The sequence below is a fragment of the Hirundo rustica genome, chromosome 9 (genome assembly GCF_015227805.2).
Source record: "Hirundo rustica isolate bHirRus1 chromosome 9, bHirRus1.pri.v3, whole genome shotgun sequence".
In the NCBI taxonomy this organism is placed as follows: Eukaryota; Metazoa; Chordata; class Aves; order Passeriformes; family Hirundinidae; genus Hirundo; species Hirundo rustica.
This window is the reverse complement of record NC_053458.1, coordinates 22,592,010-22,610,161: the sequence shown is the minus strand read 5'-3', so window position 1 is coordinate 22,610,161 and position 18,152 is coordinate 22,592,010. Positions and strand designations below refer to the sequence as shown.

The following is an 18,152-nucleotide window of genomic DNA, read 5'->3' as shown; positions in this document are numbered from 1 at the left end:
ACCCTAGGGAAAAACAGGGTCTATTTTAAAAACAGAGGCTTTCTGCAACAGGTGTGCAGAACTGGGGACTGAGCTAATACAGGCTGGGTGGAGCTTGTACAGGAAATCTCTGTATTCAGAGAATTGCAGGAATATATGGTGGGAAGGGACCAGCTCCTCAAAGAACATCTGGTTCTAGCAGGTCGTGAAGAGCCACTGTCCAGCTGAGTTCTGCATATGCAAAACCTGACTAGGGCAAATATTATCTTTAGCTCAGTCACTCTTTCACTCTTCCATGAAAACACCCACCTGTTCCTATTACCAGTGCATTATTTGCCAGTGAACAAAGGGATTTTTAATAAAAGCTTCAGGTTAGTCAGCATCAGGCATTTTGTAAACTCACATCTTCCTCTTGCAAGATAATTTGACACTCTGTATGAATTACTTAACTATACTACTTTCTGTTCATTTTGTAGTTTACATTAAAACTACCAAAACATTGGAAAAGAAGTGCCAATTACTTAGGAAAATCACCTGTAAATATATTAGACCTAGAAGGCAGAGGATGGCATCAATAAAAACTGCACTTTTAATTGGAGCAACATTGAACAATCAGAAAACATGCCTAGCAGTGAGAAGCAGAAGATACACAATTAATTAGTACTACTGTCATCTGAAAATTGAAAATGCTGGTTATATCAGGAAGCAAAAGATGTTAGATAATGAAATTAGTTGGACAGAGTTGCATAAAATATCTTAGAAGAGATGACACTGACTAGTGTAGTCTGATACCACACCACTCTGTCATTATTACACGGAAGCAATCAGAACAGAAAAGGCAGCACTTCAGTGAAAGCAAATGACAACACAAATCCCTTTTTCCTGAGAAAATGGCATAGCCTAGACTTTCGTGACTGCAAAATCTCATCAAAGCTAGAAATTACATTTAGATGTTATGTTTCACTGTGTACAAATGATATGCATGCAGAAATTCAAACCTCCTCCTGCAGGTAACTTCAAGGAATTAGGGCAGTGATAAGTTAATTTCCTTTATTCCCCATTAAATTCTGGGATATGAATAGCTCACAAAGAAGAAGAAACATTTGAAAAAGGCATTGGGAAATGCAGAGCTAAGTTTCAAACAGGTTGAAAAAAGCAGCTCTTTTGGTTATTCTGAAAGTGATTATATTTTCAAAAGACCCAAGAGGTATTCATATATTAATTACCACAGAGCCACACGGCAGAGTATTTAATTCTAATGTCAACATATGTGTTAACACAATACATTTAAGTTCTCAGATTGGTGACACATCCTCATGTCTGCGAACTGATAAGTTTCCTAAGAGTAGAGATTTTACAAGTACTTGTATATTTTTCAGAAAAATATCCAGATTTAATAGATGTGACTGTTTTCTGGAAGTACTTACCATATTTTCCTCAGAATTGAAAACTTTGTATTTGCTTAAATTTAATTTCTGTATACTCACAGGATTTCTTTTCCAAAATTACTAGAATATGAATCCAGAAAATATCGTTGTTCTAAGTTATATAGTGACAAATTCAAATAATAATGCACTTTAAGCAGGCAATCAGCACTGAGCTAAACTGCATTATTTAGCCTGAAAAGAGACTTCCCAGATGACAGTGGTATTTTCATGCTCGCATTGTAATGATTATGTATCTCACTGCATAATTTCAAACAGAAATGAAGCAGACAGATGGCAAGGAGAAGAAAACATCCAAACAACTACAAATGTAAACTTAAAAGAAAGGGGATTACAAAAAGTGAAAGAGCTGAAAAATACAGTTAGCCATTTAATGATCTTTAACTTGATAGTAATCTAAGTACGTTCCTCTAGGACCCCTCTTCATCATAATGTTCATAGCCCATGACATCTGGCCAGGAAATTCAGCCTGGGTTGTCATCAGAGAGATCAGAGGTGGTGAACAGAGTAAGGAGACTCAGGGGAGTGGGAGGGTGGAGGCTTCCTGGGAAGCAGACGATGGAGCTGCTCGAACTGCTGGTGCCAGAGAAGGGAGAGAGGGTCTGGGAAGGTGTGCCACAAGGCCAGCAGTGAGGGAGTGCAGCTCCACACAAATGAGATGGGAAAGAAGGAGCTTTGCTGCAGGAGAAATTTTTAAATTAATCAATTCACTGAGCTTAATGAGCGATATGAAAGTACCTACCTATTATAAGCAGCTTTAGTGAATTCATGTTGGCGTCAACAGTCTGCTCCCTACTCATCTGAGGCCTTCAGCATATACTTGACTTTCAGCTTGTACTTTGTTAAGTGTACATGTAAAATTAAACTCATTATCAAAGGCTTCCTGAACCAGGGATTAACATTCTGCTGAAGTGGGGAGGATAAACACAATACCAAATGCATTAAGCATTACCTGTTTGACAGTAACTAACATACAATACAGAAATAACAAGCAATGACCAAGCAGATTCTTCAGGCAGTTCCTGGGCTTGGGAATCCCTGAATGCTCACTGAGGCAAGGAGGGTAAGTGCCAAGAGCCAAAGACCAGGCGGATTGGTAGAGGTGAAGGTGATGGAAAGAAGAGATTCACTGCCAAACAGGCAGCTCGTCTCTGTCTTGGCATCAGAGCCAGAAAGGAGCAGTGGCACCAATTGCTGTGGCACAGCTTCCCCACAGTGGACACACACACTGGGTGTGTGAGGTGCCAGAGTTTGCACTGGCTCATGGTATGAATACAGCTCCTGGGGCTGCTGCTGTCTGCCCTCACTTTTCCTTCTGCTAGAGCAGGACAAGGATTTTATCTGTGGACAAAGCTGTGATCCATGGAGGAGGTACTGCACACACACAGCGCTGGGTACAAACAGCACATTGCCTGTGCCATACAGGGGTGCGGAGCTGCTGGGGCAGCTGGGGCAGGCTGATGGCACTTAATACCAGCTGTTTAATACCAGCCCTGGCTAAAACCAAATGGAGTCCATGTCCTGCCACCATCCCCTTCTCTTATCGATGCTGCTGTGACATCTCCTGGTTCTGTAAGTGACTGGTTCCTCCATGAGCAGTTCAAGATTATAGCATGACGATGAAGGTCAGAGGTCCTGTGCCAGCTCCTAGGAGTGTGCTTTTTAGTCACGCCAGTGTAAAAAATACCAATGAAACAAAAAATTAATACTGAAGAAGAGAGCAGGCTAACAACTCACTAACTAAAAAGATTAAGAATGTGGATGTTTCATCTTCTCACCTCATATACTAACAGTGTAATATAACAGAGGAAATTCGGAAAGCAGAAAGCGTTTGTGAGCTGACTGTGCAAGGGAACGCGAGCGTTTGCACTGCGGATGAGGAGTGTCCTGTAGCTGCGGTTTGGTGGGAGCTAATGAACGAGTGACCAGGTTCGGGCACTCCGTGCCGTGGCTGCGCTGCGGGAGCAGCCGGGCAGGGCAGGGCAGGGCAGGGCAGAGAGCACCATTCCCACGCCGTCCCCAGCACAGCCGGGGAAAGACTCCAGTCCGGCTCCCGCACAAATCTGCACCAGGTTTGAAAAATCACTCGGACCTGCCGAAGTAAAACCTTAACGAGCACAAGTGCCTTTTGAATCCAAGTCTGCAGGTTAGCAGCGAGCAGGCTGATGAGGGGCACGGGCAGAGATGGCTCGTAGGGGGCTGGCTGCCCCGGGTGTGCCCTCGGCTGCAGACATGAGGAGAAAGCAGTGAGGATCAGCACCGGCCCTTTGGACAACAGGCAACTCGGCAGAGGATGTCCTATCAAGATGAATATGGCTCATTCAAGAATTAACTCTCTACTCATCTTCTACCTCAGTTTTTTGCTGTTCATCCATTTAAAAAGTAAGATTTGCACTCTTTCTTATTGTTCTGACATGTCCTCTGGGGAGATGGTTAGACGTGCACTTCCAGCAGAAAGCTTGTGTTGTCAGAAGGCTTTAAAAATTCGATGGAGATGCCAAAAAAATTTGGTCCATGAAACTAAGTTGTATGAACTCGTTGCTTGATAGCTTTCCTGATCTCCATGCTTTGATTTTTATTTTTTTTTTAAATAAAGAATGAAAGCATTTTGTTGCTTTGCATATTCAAGGTACAGCAATAAATTATTTTGCTAAAACTGTACCTATAAAGTCTGCTTTTGATACTGCTCATTCAGTAAATCTAAACCTTTCTTATTGAAATCTAGACTAATTTATCCTCTGCTTAACTGTTCATGTTACATTTTTTAGTAGTATTGCTTTATTATATATACTTTTTAAACTACAGCCTCTAGAGAAAGCAGTTATTAAACAACTGTGATGTGTTTGGTGTTGTAAAATACGTCCATTATAAGGGAGCATGAAAGTGCAACTACTTTTAGGGAGAAAAAATGTTCTCGGCAAACTTCCACATAAACAGAAGTGTGCAAAATAGTGGAAGTCACAAAGGGTTTCCTTGATAATTGTGTCAGATGGCTGACAGTAAATACAAGCCAAGGAAGCTAAATGGCCTCAGCTGGTGAGGCTCCTCTGTGTGTATGAAAAGCAGCAGCTCTCGAACATGTTTAAAATGAAGATCTGTGGGATGTGTGCCTGAGGAGGCTGTTTGATTTGTGTCTGTTGCATGTGAATAGCAATAACACAAAGCTTTGAGCAGCTGCCATTAAACAAGAAGACTTGGCATTAGCGTACAGTGTTGTGTAATCTGGGTCACCTTCTGTTGCTGCATCACTCAAATTGTTACTTGGACAGTTTACAGCCCAACATAAATTAAAGACTAAAAAGCAAACAGATGCAGTTGAATCAACCAGCACTGAAAAAAAATCCCACGCTTGAAAATATAAGAAAAATACAGAATGACATAGAAACATCATTTTATGGTAGTAATTTTCTTTTTAGGGATGTACTGATGTGAATCAGGGAAGCTAAAGTGCTTTTTCTAAATTAACTCACAATAGGACATACAAAAAAAAAAAAAAAAAAAAAAAAAAAAAAAAAAAAAAAAGACAACCTTTAACTTTCACAAAGCAATTTTCCAAGTCTACATCATGTAGGATGAGTAACCAGAAAGTCTCTAAGACAGAATCTGCTATCTGAGTAAAGGAAAGTAATAGTAGTAGCTTTAGTTAAGAAAATCTCATTTATCCATGAGGCAGGCAAGTCAGAAGAAAATATAAAAGCTTTGGGAATGGGAATTAATAGTTAAGTTCTTATAAATTTAGAAGGTCACATTAAAAACCTCATGCACAAAGAAAACTGCTAGAATGAAAACAAAAGAAAAGCTCCCAGGAATCAATTTAAAGAAAGAAGATAAATACAAGTTTTGGCTTTCACCTGAGGTGAAAATGCAGGATGCTAAAGGTGAGGAAAGTAATTGTACATAATTTTATGCCTTTTCCTTAGCCCAGTTAACTGGGATAACATCTCGGATGTGGCACAGGTTTTCTCTGGGTTATGGCCATATGGCCAGTCTCAAGCAAGGGGCTTTTTAGTCTTGGAGGACTTTCTCAGGTAGAACTGTGGCTGTTGCCACAGTGTGATACCAGTTGATATACCAGGATGGAGCAGCTGCATTGGAACCAGAATCAGGCTCAGGAACATATCTCTATCTGTCAGGATTTAATGATCTTGGTAGGCGTTTTCTCTTTAGAAAGTTTGTACCCCATCTGAAACTGCTAACAGTTTCTGTTAATAAAACCATAACTGTGAACAGATAAGACAGAAATAGAAGCAGAAGAATTGACTGCAATTACTTCCCTACTTAAAAATTAAAGCTGAGAAAGACCAAGACAGAGAAGCAGAGGTGATTGATGATATTTATAGAAGCTGTGTCAGCCATTGTGTTTTTAAAATCAATTTACTGGATTTGTCTTCCCCCAAAGGATTTGAATCTTAGGTCCTGCTTAAAGGCAGAATGTTCCTTATAACTATTTATTCTAAACAATTTGGAAAATAAATAGTATTTAGAAGCCATGAACTCTGTATGCAAGCCTTCAATACAGGTTGGGTTTATACAGCATTTTGAGAACATCATTTGTTCCCAAAATCATGCCAAATGAACTACTCACAGAAAATTAATCTGGGGGCATCCAGAGATGCCCAGCCCTGTGTGAGGAGGGACCATGAATCATTATGTACAACAGGTGACAGGAAGCATGTCCCAAATCCAGAACAACACTGATAACTCTGATTGCTGCCATACTATTGTCTAACAGGAATTACAAGCATGAAACTGTGGACAGAGAGTTGCTTATGAAATAGAGGAAGAGAAATTCTGATAAATACAGGTATATTTACACATCAGTTTTGGAAGTGATTCTGTCTAAAGTCAAATTCAAAATCTTTTAATTCAACATTCAAGTACTGATTTTTTAACAAGTTTTTTTAAACAAGATTACCTATCACTACTGTAGAATTGTCTTCTTTTGGGGAAAAATACAGAAAAATAATATTTTAAGGTCAAAACTATTGCCCATATAAGCTGTGGATACCCCATCTCTGAAAGTGTTCAAGGCCTGGTCTAGTGGAAGTTGTCCCTGCCCACAGAAAGGGTATTCAACCTAGATGATCTTTAAGGTTCTTTTCAACCCAAACCATTCTGCGATTCTATTTTTCTCCATTTTAGTGACCTTTCAGCAGAGCTAAAAAACATATTATTTACATCAAAATTAATGCTTCATGAATTGTTCAAATGTCCATAAATTAAGAATGGAAATTTGGGATTGCTGTTCATGTGAGCAAAATATTTGAGCTTTACTTGCAGCCTTTTTCCACCCCTCTGAGATGCTGGCACTATGCAATTTTTCCCCATGGACAAGAACTCTTAATTTCACACAACTACTCCCATTACTCAAGAAACTTCTAATTACTGCTTAATTACTGTGTTAGGAATAAAGCTCTGCTTGTAAAGAGATTTGTGGTTTTGCTCACACTCCTCATCCCTCATGCACACTCGGATGATGTAAGGAGCTTTCCAGCAGTCTTGTTAGTGTGGTTTGATGAGTTTACAGCCCATTCAGCAGCTCCTCATTAGCCCTCCGTGGAGCTGAGCCTGTCAGAGCTGCACTCAGCAGCCTCTGAGCACAGGCAGCAGCAGCCCTGCAGCCCTGCCTCCCCCCTGGCTGTCACACATTGCATCTGGAGCACAGCAAAAATGAAACATCCTTCAGATGTCTGCTGTCATCTCCAGTAAGTTAAAAGCAACAGCTTCTAGACCCAGTTGTAACGGTGCTGGGTTGGGTGGGGTTTTTTTTCCCTTTTCATTTATATATTTTATTATGGATAACATCTCCATCTCTGGAATGAAATTAAATCTTAAGAATGAAAACTAGTAGCCCTGTGACTTTAAAAAAAGGCCATAACTTCAGCAAGATGAATGTGTAAAAGTGACATTAAGAACATCCCAGCCACAACTGTGCTTGAGCCACTCAGTTCAAATTCTTACAAGGCATCCTTAGAGTGCTACACCTACCATTCCAAGAGCAGAGTAAGGATACCAGGTTACAGATCCCCTCTCTGCTGTGTGCTCTGTAACTTGGGAACTGTCACCACTGAGGACCTCTGGAGATTAAACATTTCCCCACATCCCATTTTGTCATTCAGAAATTACAGTGCAAGGTATCATCTTCTTCAAAAATTTAGCCCTCAAATGAGAGTGATTTTGGCAATACAGGACAAACCACTGAATGATGTATTCACAGTCATGGGACAAAATGGGAATTCTGCCGCAAGGACACAATCTCTGTAAGCAGGTTGTTTGTGACTAATGACATATTAGGAAAGAATCTGACAGGCAAGAAAGGAGATTGTGCAAAAAGGTGTTTTATCATTCATGCTTAACCAGCAGCAGATACCTCATGCAGATCTTGAAACACTGATGTATGTTATCCTGTATCTATGATAATGTACTGGAGAAACTGATGCTGGAAAGTTAAAGCATTTCATACAAGCATATGTATTTTATTTTCATATAAACCTGATGTTTTACTATATACATAAACCTTTCAAAGGTTGTGTCCCCACACAAAGTTTACAGATCTATCTATCTATCTGGTTTTTGTTCTCCCTGTGTTGTTTTGATAAACCTAAAGCACCTAGGGAGTCTTTTCCTTGTGCAAATCTCTACACCTTTTCCTCTCTGTTAGAGGAAGCTCAGAAAAAAACAACCCAGTGCTGTTTACAGAGTGCTTAAATTTTGATGGGCAAATTGGGCACTTCCCCATTGAAAAGTTACAGGGAAAGGCAAATATTTTGCTGCTGTGTGTTGACAGTAAAATGACATGTAAGACACAGGAGAGCAATCAAACCATTGTTCAGTACTGGCTGCATCCAGTTTTGAGTGCTGCTGTGAGCAAGAGAGAGGAATTAGGAAAATGCTGGAAAGGGACAGAAAAAATAGAAAGACATTTAGAAAGATGTGCCCACTGAGAAAGGGTCACAGGAAGAGAAGCCTGAGGGAAGACATGATTACAGTCTTACCTCCACAAAAGAGAATGGCAATCAAGGATGGCGATGAGATCAGTTGCTCCCTGTGACCTCTAGAAGGGCAGGCTCTGGAAATAATAGATTCCATGCACATCAGGGAAGATCTGTGTGAACTTCCCCAACTGAAGGATCATAAGGACACTATATCAGAACTTTTTAATGAATGGGTTAGATAAATATCTGCCAGAGATTGTCTAGACTGCTGTCTCACAGCTGGTGTTATACAGACCACGGGCAGTCAGCACCCCCCTGGGGGGGGGCGGTCTATGAAGGTCTCAGGGACCCAGAGAGGCACAGGTGGGGACTTGCCCCAAGGGCTGTGGTGGCACTGAGGCTCCAGGGCAGCTCAGGGACAGCTCAGGGACAGGGTGGGCAGATGGCTCCCTTCCCTTCTGCACAGCTGGGGATTATGTGCTGTGCAAAACAAAGGCAGCCCTGTACTCAGCCCCCTGTGTTGCAGCAAAACCAGAATTGTTGCCTAAATTTCAGTGAGAAAATAGTTTATTCTCATTCTTTGGGACATCAAGAACTCTTATGTTTTGGTAGCCTAGACTTAAAATAAGCTCTTAGGCTACTGGAGACACTGATTAAAATGAGAACACAAAGTACCCCCATGCTAGAGATCATGTAGCTTGATTTCCGGCTTTTGGAGTGAAATCCTTCATATTTTTACTTGGATTTTGAGTAAACTTGATTTGTTCACAGTATGATGCAAGAAAATATAATTAATGAACGGATTACCAATATCAACATTTCCATAGTCAGAAATCTGAAACGGAATGAAAACATGGTTTGCCTGCTGAACCTACCAGCTTCTCACTTCATATAAAAAAGTAATGCAAGACTGGAACTTACTGCACAAAAACAAATAGCAGTAGATTCCTAGGAAACTAGGGATCTAGTTTCTGTTCTAACTGGCCATTCTGGATACAGCGCATCAAGTTAACATTGGAGTAGGAGTTCTGCTTCATCTAAGAGAAGTATAACATTTTATTTTGATGGCAGCAAAAATCACTTTTTTACGAAATATCAAGGTTTAAATATATATATATATGTATCCAGCCAGCTACAAAGCAATAAATAAACATGTCTTAGTCCATGTTACTTAACTCTCTCTAATGAATAAGTTAGATAAATAGCAACCTAAGTGCCTTTGATCCTGCCTACAGGGGTTTACAACCAAAGACTTCCCAGGGATGCTTCTACTTTTGGGTTTGTCTTTATAATTCACATCCCAGCATTAAGAAAATCTTTTAGACAATGCCTCACTCTCTAGGCAACCTTGAGTATTTCCTTTGCTCTTTGTGGTGCCCAAAAATGGAAAAAAGGACCTGATGTTTACATTTTATAAGGGAAGCCTTTAAAACTAATTGACTCATCTGGAGTCACAGACAGTAGGCAGCAAGGAGATAACTGATACATACTATTTTCCAGATTGGTATTGCAGATTAATTTGTTGGTTTTAGGGACTGACATGTTTTGTCAGTTTTCACTGTATTTCTCCGTTTCCTCGGCTATTACCAGTGCTATGAAAGCCCTCTCACACCAGCTAACAGCAAAAAAACCCAGTTACCCAGATAAACCCTTTTCCAATGAGATTCTTAAGTTCACTTCATATTGATTATATCTTACTCACCCATAAAATGGGTCAACAGGAAGCTGCTTCCATCTTTTGACAAAGACTGCAGTTGACAGGGCCTCTGGGCGGGCACCACGCAGCTGCCACTGCAGCTCTGCAGGGCTCCTCCAGGCGCAGCAAAACGTCCCTCTCCAGGCATCAACAAAGCAAGGCTGCTGCAACTTCAGGGTTAGGGCAGCTTCTGCCTGTCTGGAATCTTATCAGCAGGGACAGAAATCAGAGTATTTCAAGGGCTAAATATTTCTGTGGGTAGAAAAGGGGCACGGGCTGCTAACCCGTTACAGCGTCCCCTCTCCAGCAGCTAAGGATCAGGGCACTTGCCTGGTGCATCCTTCTCTGCTGGGAAATGCTGTGCCTGAATAATTGTGGCCTAGATGGATGCTGGAGGGCAAGGGGAGAAACTCCTTGCTTCTTTTTACTGCTCTTGGTTGCCTGCCCAAGGCTGAGCATACTGGCAGCCTAGTCCCCTATTCCTTGAATAATGAGACAGACAAAGCATCTTTAACTGCATTAGTCAGGGGCTTTGCAGACAGGACACGTTCCTTCAAAGGGCCCTCCATCACAGTGATTCAGATCAAGGCTGTGAGTAAACAAACAAAACTTTGTACCCCTCCCTTAGAGCTCAGCCATGGACACAATGGCCTGACAGCTCCTTTGCTGAGGTTTCTGAGAGGTACAACTATGTTCCTATACTGTGGTGCTACCAAAGTCTGACTGTCCTGTGAAATAAAGGCCAGAGACACTCTAATTCACATTCAGACTGCCAGGGAGGCTATAGGCAGCATAAGAGACAGTGTACACTGGCCACACTCTTCCCTTGACAGCTCCAGTCTCCCTGGTTGGGATTTCCAACAGGGTGACACAGAACCCTTCATTAGCTCTTTCTTCCACAAGGAGGGCCCTAGCTCTGAATTTGTGATACATTTCTTTCCTTCTTTGAATGTGAGCTAGAGGACTTTGAAAACAACATAATTTGACAGGAAGCCAAAGCAAGAACTCAGAATGATAGACAGTCATCAGTCTGCAAGGATCCAAGCAACTGCAATTTTAGTAACCTGCATTGACAGATTACTCACAGCAGGGAACCCAAAACTCTCACTGTAATAATGTAGCCTTGAAAAGACATCAGTACACAGCAGTAGCTTCAGAGGCGTTTAGCTAAGCTTTGTGGCAATTTGTAGGAGCTTCAACAGCAGCTGTGATACTGCTCCCGGTATAGCAAACCATCCGTGAGCCTGAACACGATGTGTCCACACAGCTGAAAGGAGATCAGGCTCTGTTATCTGCAGTGAAGAGCCTGCAGTGTAACTCACCACCCTCCCAGCAGCTGGAAAGAGAGCCCCTGAGAGTGTCTGAACTAATACACATCACCTTGCTGCACCTTGGGCATCAGTCACCTCTGCTGCAGGAAGGATGCAGCTGTGCTGGCTGTAAGAAAGGGAAAAACACTACAGAGGTCTGACATAGTGTAAAGAAATCCTAACTGTGCCTGCTCTTCTTCAACAGCCCCTTAATTTCCTTTCATAACCTCATAAATAGGATACAGAGAGAGAAGGCACCAATCTAGTGAAATAAGCAAACAGAGGCCACATAACAAAAGAAATGTGCAATGCCAGAGAGAAGAAGCCGGGAATGACACCGATGTATCACAGATTGCATCAGAGGTATTAAATGAGATGAAAATATGCAAGGCCCTTGTAAGCTCCTCTTTTCTTTGTTCAATATTAAAAGAATTCTGGAAGCCAGCCTCCACTGATTCCTACCATTAAATGTTGGAAAATACAAAAAACGTGTTTGTGGAATGATAAGCCAAGCCTTTTTGATCCCTGTCTGTATATATATTTGGAGCAGAATGCAAGTAGGTGCCTCTGCAATGCAACTGCAACAAGCAAACGTATTGCCATCATTTTGTAGGACTTACCAAATCAATTTTTCTAACTAAACCCATCCCTTTTCTCTCACTAAATACAGCTGACATTTGTAATTCAAGTTGTTATACTAATGGTACTGAACATTTTGCAAGCCTCAATCCATGTAAAAATCCCCTCCATTTGATATAACAAGAACTATCTGTTCTGTTTTCTCATGAGTATGTCTTAAATGTCTGATTCAATTTAGTCTAACATCTCATTTTGGAGCTCGTGAAAAAATGCAAGAAGATTAAACTTACTAAAATCAATTGCCATTTTCACATTCAAAAGGCTGCTTCCAAAGAATATTGTGTTTCTGAAAAACAAGTGGGCAACTTGGAACTGCCACCATTTTCCACGGTAGTGAAGTGACAAGACTGTTTGGAGCAAAATGTTAATGGAATTAAACAGGAGAAAGAAGGATTGACACTGAACACCTTTAAAGGATCTGGATATAAAAATCTTTCCAGCAAACAGACTGACCTAATAATCTGACAAGTGATAGAAAGGAATAAAAAGGAGAAATGTAGTTCTCTGCACACAGCAGAACAAAATCAGATCTATTTTTACAGCACTTCTATTACAGCCTTAAAGCCATAAACACTCTATTCTTCATTCTGTTTGGGGAATTGCCCACAGATTCATGCAGGCACTTTGTGTTCCCAGAGATCTCTCTAAGTGTTCTCACTGCCCAGGGACCTCAGAAAATACCCTACACAGTGCCCTTCCTGTATCCCCAGCCAACACCTCCAAGCTGGCAATGGTTTTGCTGCAGTCACACAGGCATATGTTGCCCATAATTCTGCTATTCCACAAGGAACCTTGAGCAGAGTTGATTTTGGGGTTTTTTTTTCTGGTTTAACTTCTTAAGTCCATTCATTTTGGTTATGTCTAGCGAGGACCAGCATGGCTTTGCTTATGAAACCAGGAAGTCAGGGGTTGTAATCAAGAATGGTTTATTTTCAAGGATATGGAGAATGATGTCTTTTGAGATAGATACTTTCACTGGCGGGCAACAATTACTCTGCTTGGTATATTCCAGTTCTTAAAGTAAACTTTGAGGGAACTGCATTCTTCAATACTATTAGAAGCAAGTGGAGACTCTTATTACACTTGCTGAGATTTTTGCTCAAGAGATAAGCAGCATCACAAAATTGCTTGCATCTTGAATTGTTCAATTTCTTCTTTGGGTTAACATAAAAACATGTTCTAGAGGGCACTCACACAACTACTGCCAGTGCTATTTAATTGTGCTTCAGTTTCAGACATATTGTGTCAACATTTCTACAGACAGGGGAACCCTTTCTTTACTTTTATTAGCATAACTGCAAACACCCAGAGAGCTGAGAGATGGATTTTCCTGTCTTTTAAACCTGCACATCTTTTATGCAAGGACTCTGAATCAGCCTGAAGAATTCTGGGTCTTCATGGGTGACTGCTTCTTTTCTGCAATCCTTGATGAGCACCAGCACTTTCATTAACCACAGGAATGTGGTTACACGTGCTTACAGTAAACCTGGCTTTCCAAAGATAAGAAATTTGTACTAAATCTTTACAGAAAGTTCCGAGAAGTAGTCACATGATGGGCAATGGGTGCTGAGCTTTCTGCTCTAGTTGATGCAATGGCTTGGACTAGATGATCATCAGTAGCCCCTTCCAACCCTTTCCGTTCCATGGGAACCACTTGGGTTTTAGCTGAGCCCATTACTGCAATGCTGGTAAAGCAGTCACTTCAGGGAGTGAACCAGAAGTGCTGCCTCACCAATTCTGACACATTTTCACCATTCAGTAATAAAAGATCTTTGGGGTTTGTTGGAAGCTGGTTAGTGACAGGAAAAAATGCAAAGTGGAAAGTATGAGGGAAGAGACTGCAATGTATATCTCAGGCTCCTCTTGAAAAAAAAAAAACAACAAAAAAAACCACAAAAACCACCCCAATCAAATACAACTTAGATTCATTGGGGAAAAAAAAAAAAAAAAAAAAAGCCTGCACTGTGTTACTCCCATAGTGCAGACTTGGTTACTATCTCTTCAGGACCCCCTGCAAAGTAGTAGGAATGTGAATGGGGCCCTAAATAGACTCCATGCTCAGAAATGTATCCCGACATCAAAGACAAAAGTAGTCTTAACACAGAGGAAACTCCTATGTGCAGAACAGAGCTTGAATTCTATAATGAATGTTCAGCTACCACAGGGACATCTGTAAAACTTGTCACTTGCTTTTAAAGAAGGTCTAGTGTTTTTAAAATGTTGACCTCAATGAGAGGTCCAGTGATTCAGCCTTTCAAACTGCAGTCATGCCCTATTCCAGCTATTACATGCCTCATTTCTGTTAATCTTCTCTAATTAGTTCTGCTTCTCAAGTGAAGTCTTGGAATCTAACATTTTCCTCTGCTAATATCAAGGGCTCTGCTTTCATGTTCAAGGTCAGTCCACCATTTCACCTTGTAAAACTCATTTTTCCTCCCTGCACTTACACTTGTACCTTGAGTTTGAGTTTAGACATCAGTTTAGACTCTCTCAAAGACATCTGCTGACTTTAAAGTTATCCTCAGAGGTGTGGTCATGCCCAGCAGAGTCATACAAGTGTGAAGGAACAGACTTCTTTTTGATTCTTTCTCTTCCTTGCAAATGTGCAGAGAAAATTTCTCCCATGAAAATAATTTCACCTTTTTCCTTGTGAGGTATTTTGCTTGTTTTACAACACATAAGCAGATTGGGGCTCAGAGCCTGCAAGGAGGCACATGACAGTTTTATAGGTGAGAATGCTGAGCTGAGAAGCGCAAGGTGAATACCTTGCTTGCAGTGAGAGAGCTGTGAACACAATCCAAGTGATCTCCCTGTTCAAATCACTAAATTTAGATCTTGTGTTTCTCCCTTCATATTTTATACACACACAGTAATATAGATATGTATCAGCAGGAGGACACACATACAGTTTTCCAGATACTTTTTGCATCTGAGAGATCTGTAATATGGCAAGCATTTCTTTTTAAAAAATGGCATTATTGTTTACTCACTCATATAACAAATGGAGGCACTTTTTGTATGTGCAATTTCCATTGCTGACTGTAAGAATTTACATATCACTTTTTTCATTTGCTCACTCTTAGCTGCCTCTTTTGAAGGGATCAGGTCACTCACTTGACATCCCACAGTCCTTCCTTTGTGTGGATTGGAGAGATCCAGTGATTTCTAGAGGCACATGATGGCAGAAGTGTGAATACTAATGGGAGGAGGCATCTGAGCCCCAGGCAAGAAACACACTCTTCTGCAGCTGATGCTCAATCCAAAATGGCAGACTATTTTCAGGTTAAAAAAGCCTTAACTGGGCAAGGGGGAAAAGTCAGCCTTCAGTGATACATAACCCAGGCTACAATCACTTCAAGCAGCTTCCTTTGAGCATTGCTGCTGCAGCTGGGGATAAAATTTGCAGTTCATCTAAACGGGTCACCCAGGCTTGATGCTTTTATACTTAATGAATTGCAAATAAGCACAACCCAGCAAAGGGATAATGGTAGAAAAGCAAGCATTTTTATGGTTCAGTTATTTCATATGCAACAATTAAGAAAATCTGTTAACTATTCTACCTGCCTCCTTAAAATAAATTATAATAAATATGTAAATGCAACATATGGAAAATACTTGGCCTTTTCAATTTTGAATAGTTAACACTTAATTCTTGTATCTGAAAATATAATCCCTAAAGTATTTGGTGGAGTTTACGGAACTATTTATAATTAATTTTTCCTTAAATCTCTCTAGTGGGATTTATAATGTTATTATAACAACAGGGTGTCTGTTTTTCCAGAATTGCAATATATTGACAAATGTCCATCTAAACCCTCTTACACCAATTATCCTGATGTCCAGAAAAAGGACAGAAATAGTAGAAAACCCCTCCATTCTCCCTTTCATTCATCTCTAAGGCTGAGGAGGAAGGAACAGCACATGCACAAAAACCAAATTCACAGATTTTCTGCAAGACCAGTGCCTAATTTTAAAACCTAAAAACTGTTTTAAAGGCTAGCACCTCACTCTGCACAAGGCTCCAGTAGAGATGTACTGTACCACAGGAATCTGGTACCAGAATCTAGCCCCAGATGAGCTGCACTTCTGTACTTCGCTCATCCTTATGACAATGTGTCACCTTTCCAAGGATATTTCAGTAAAAAAATCCTTGGAGTTACCTCCTGTGGAGGTAAATTTTGCCTTAACTCTGAACTGATTTGGGAGCAGGACACTCAGCACCTTTCAGTGCTGGCTATCCACAAGCAGAGGTCTTGTCTCATGACACTTAATAAAGTGTCTGGCTGTCTGGCAATCACATCAAGTGAGAAAACCCTTCACCTTCCCCTCAGTGGGCAATGCAGTCTTTCCTCCCTGAGGAGGAAAACAGCTTAGAAAGAGAAAAGTATTAGGGAGCATCATGTAGGAGATGATATGGGACAAGAGTAATGGACAAAAGACTTCCTCACAAACTGCTTTTCTAAGTTCTTCTTTACCTCCAAGTTGTCATCCAGACATATTCCTAGTGCAGTAACTTAATTACCTCCACTTTATTCTCTCTTGCTCAGTGCATGGTGATGATGGTTTTATCAGGGAAATATTTTCTCTAGAGAGCACTCTGAGTACTGACAGCTCTTTTCTCTTTCCCTCCTTCACACTGTCACCCTTCTATATTTGCCTTGACATTGTCTTCACATTGTCTTGACATTGTTCTGACAGTTAAGAAAACTCAATCACTGCAGCAAACAGCCATGACAATGCAGAGAAGAAAAAGGAAAAGTGTTATGAAAATTGTTGAGGAACTGTGAAGATTTACAGACTAGTGAAAACAAGATTTTGCTTTTTCTAAACCACTTTCCTAGTGAGTTTTTAATAAAAAGCTGATTTAAGAAAGTCTTTGGCCAAGGTTGGTAAAAGCCATCTCAAAGGCAATTGGCAGTTACGGATTGTGTACCTGAAATTCAGATGTTCCTAGATAACAATCCCTCTTACCGCCATGAGTTCAGGTACATTATGGGAGATACTTCAGCCCACCTCCTGTGGATCAGGGATGCTGAATTACTGTGAAATGCTGCTTTGGAACTCTCCAGCTACACTTTCTCCCAAGTATGCCATTCAAACTGGGATCCCTTTTTGGGGGCAACCAGAAAAGAAAGGTGGTCAAAGAAAAAAGAAATCAGGTTAGCTGGAGCTTTAGTTCTCTTTGCTAATAATAAAATAGAATTTTCTTTTGTTGGCTCACAAATCAGAAGAGAGGAGCCTAGAAAGAAAGCATTGCAATCAGTGTGACAAATGCCAAATGTTGTGGCAACAGGTAAAAAGCTCAGCACATGTTGGGTAAGTTTAGTATATTTTTCTCTGCTTGAATTAAACTTCTGAGCAACTCCTTAACTGGGTATAGTATGGACATACTAAAGTGCTGTACTTGACAAGTTAAGCTTTGTTCAACAATTTGACAAAATTACTGTTGATTTGAGTAGGAATTCTGATCATCAGGAACCACGTGGGGAGGGTCAATTTTTTTTTTTTGTGGTTTGTTCATTTGATTGTTTTAGAAAAGAAATCCCTCTATATGTAGTTTTGATACTAGTTCAATTTCTTACTAGTTAAAAGAACACCTAGGTAATTAAAAACTTACCTAAAAAACTACTTTATACTATCTTGACATGCATACAATCCACATCTTACCTGAAAAATGCAATTGAAGCTCATCCCTTGCAAAGCAGAAGCTCAACAACACTGCTCTGCAGGGCACCTGTGGTATATCCTGCAGGTCACACAAGCACCGCTTCTGCAGGATGAGCATCTTCTCCCCTCTCCTCCTCCATTACCGCAGATTGCTGTCTTCTCCCTAAATAAATTAGGGAGGGAAGTCATCTTAAGCTTGTTCCCTTTGCCTCAGAGCTCCCAAACTGCAGGGCCATCCTGGCATCCAACAGCCAGATGAGGTGGCAGAGGCTTGGGCTCCAGGGCTCCATGAGACCTTAGCTCAATCCCCCTCCAGGTGCCTAAGCAAGGGGCCTGGAGGTGTTAATTTGTAACCTGCTGACAGACCTGCCCCTGCCTCTGCACAGCCACCCCAACAGGAATGTGACCCCCATGGCTGGGGAGCGAAACCCTCTGCTTTCAGGTAACCCATGAATGCAATTCAGTAAATGCTGAATATATC

General features: G+C 40.9%; 1 protein-coding gene across 2 annotated transcripts in view; it reads left to right on the top strand.

Annotated features, from left to right (window-relative positions):
• The first annotated feature begins 3,544 nt into the window (after positions 1-3,544).
• The window catches only part of CRB1 (crumbs cell polarity complex component 1), a 99,538-nt gene continuing 84,930 nt past the window's right edge, over positions 3,545-18,152 (top strand). For both annotated transcript variants that reach the window (XM_040073201.2, XM_040073202.2), the window contains exon 1: positions 3,545-3,806. In XM_040073201.2, coding sequence (XP_039929135.1) covers positions 3,731-3,806 — 76 coding nt within the window. In that variant the 5' untranslated portion in view covers positions 3,545-3,730. The remainder of the gene's footprint in view (positions 3,807-18,152) is intronic.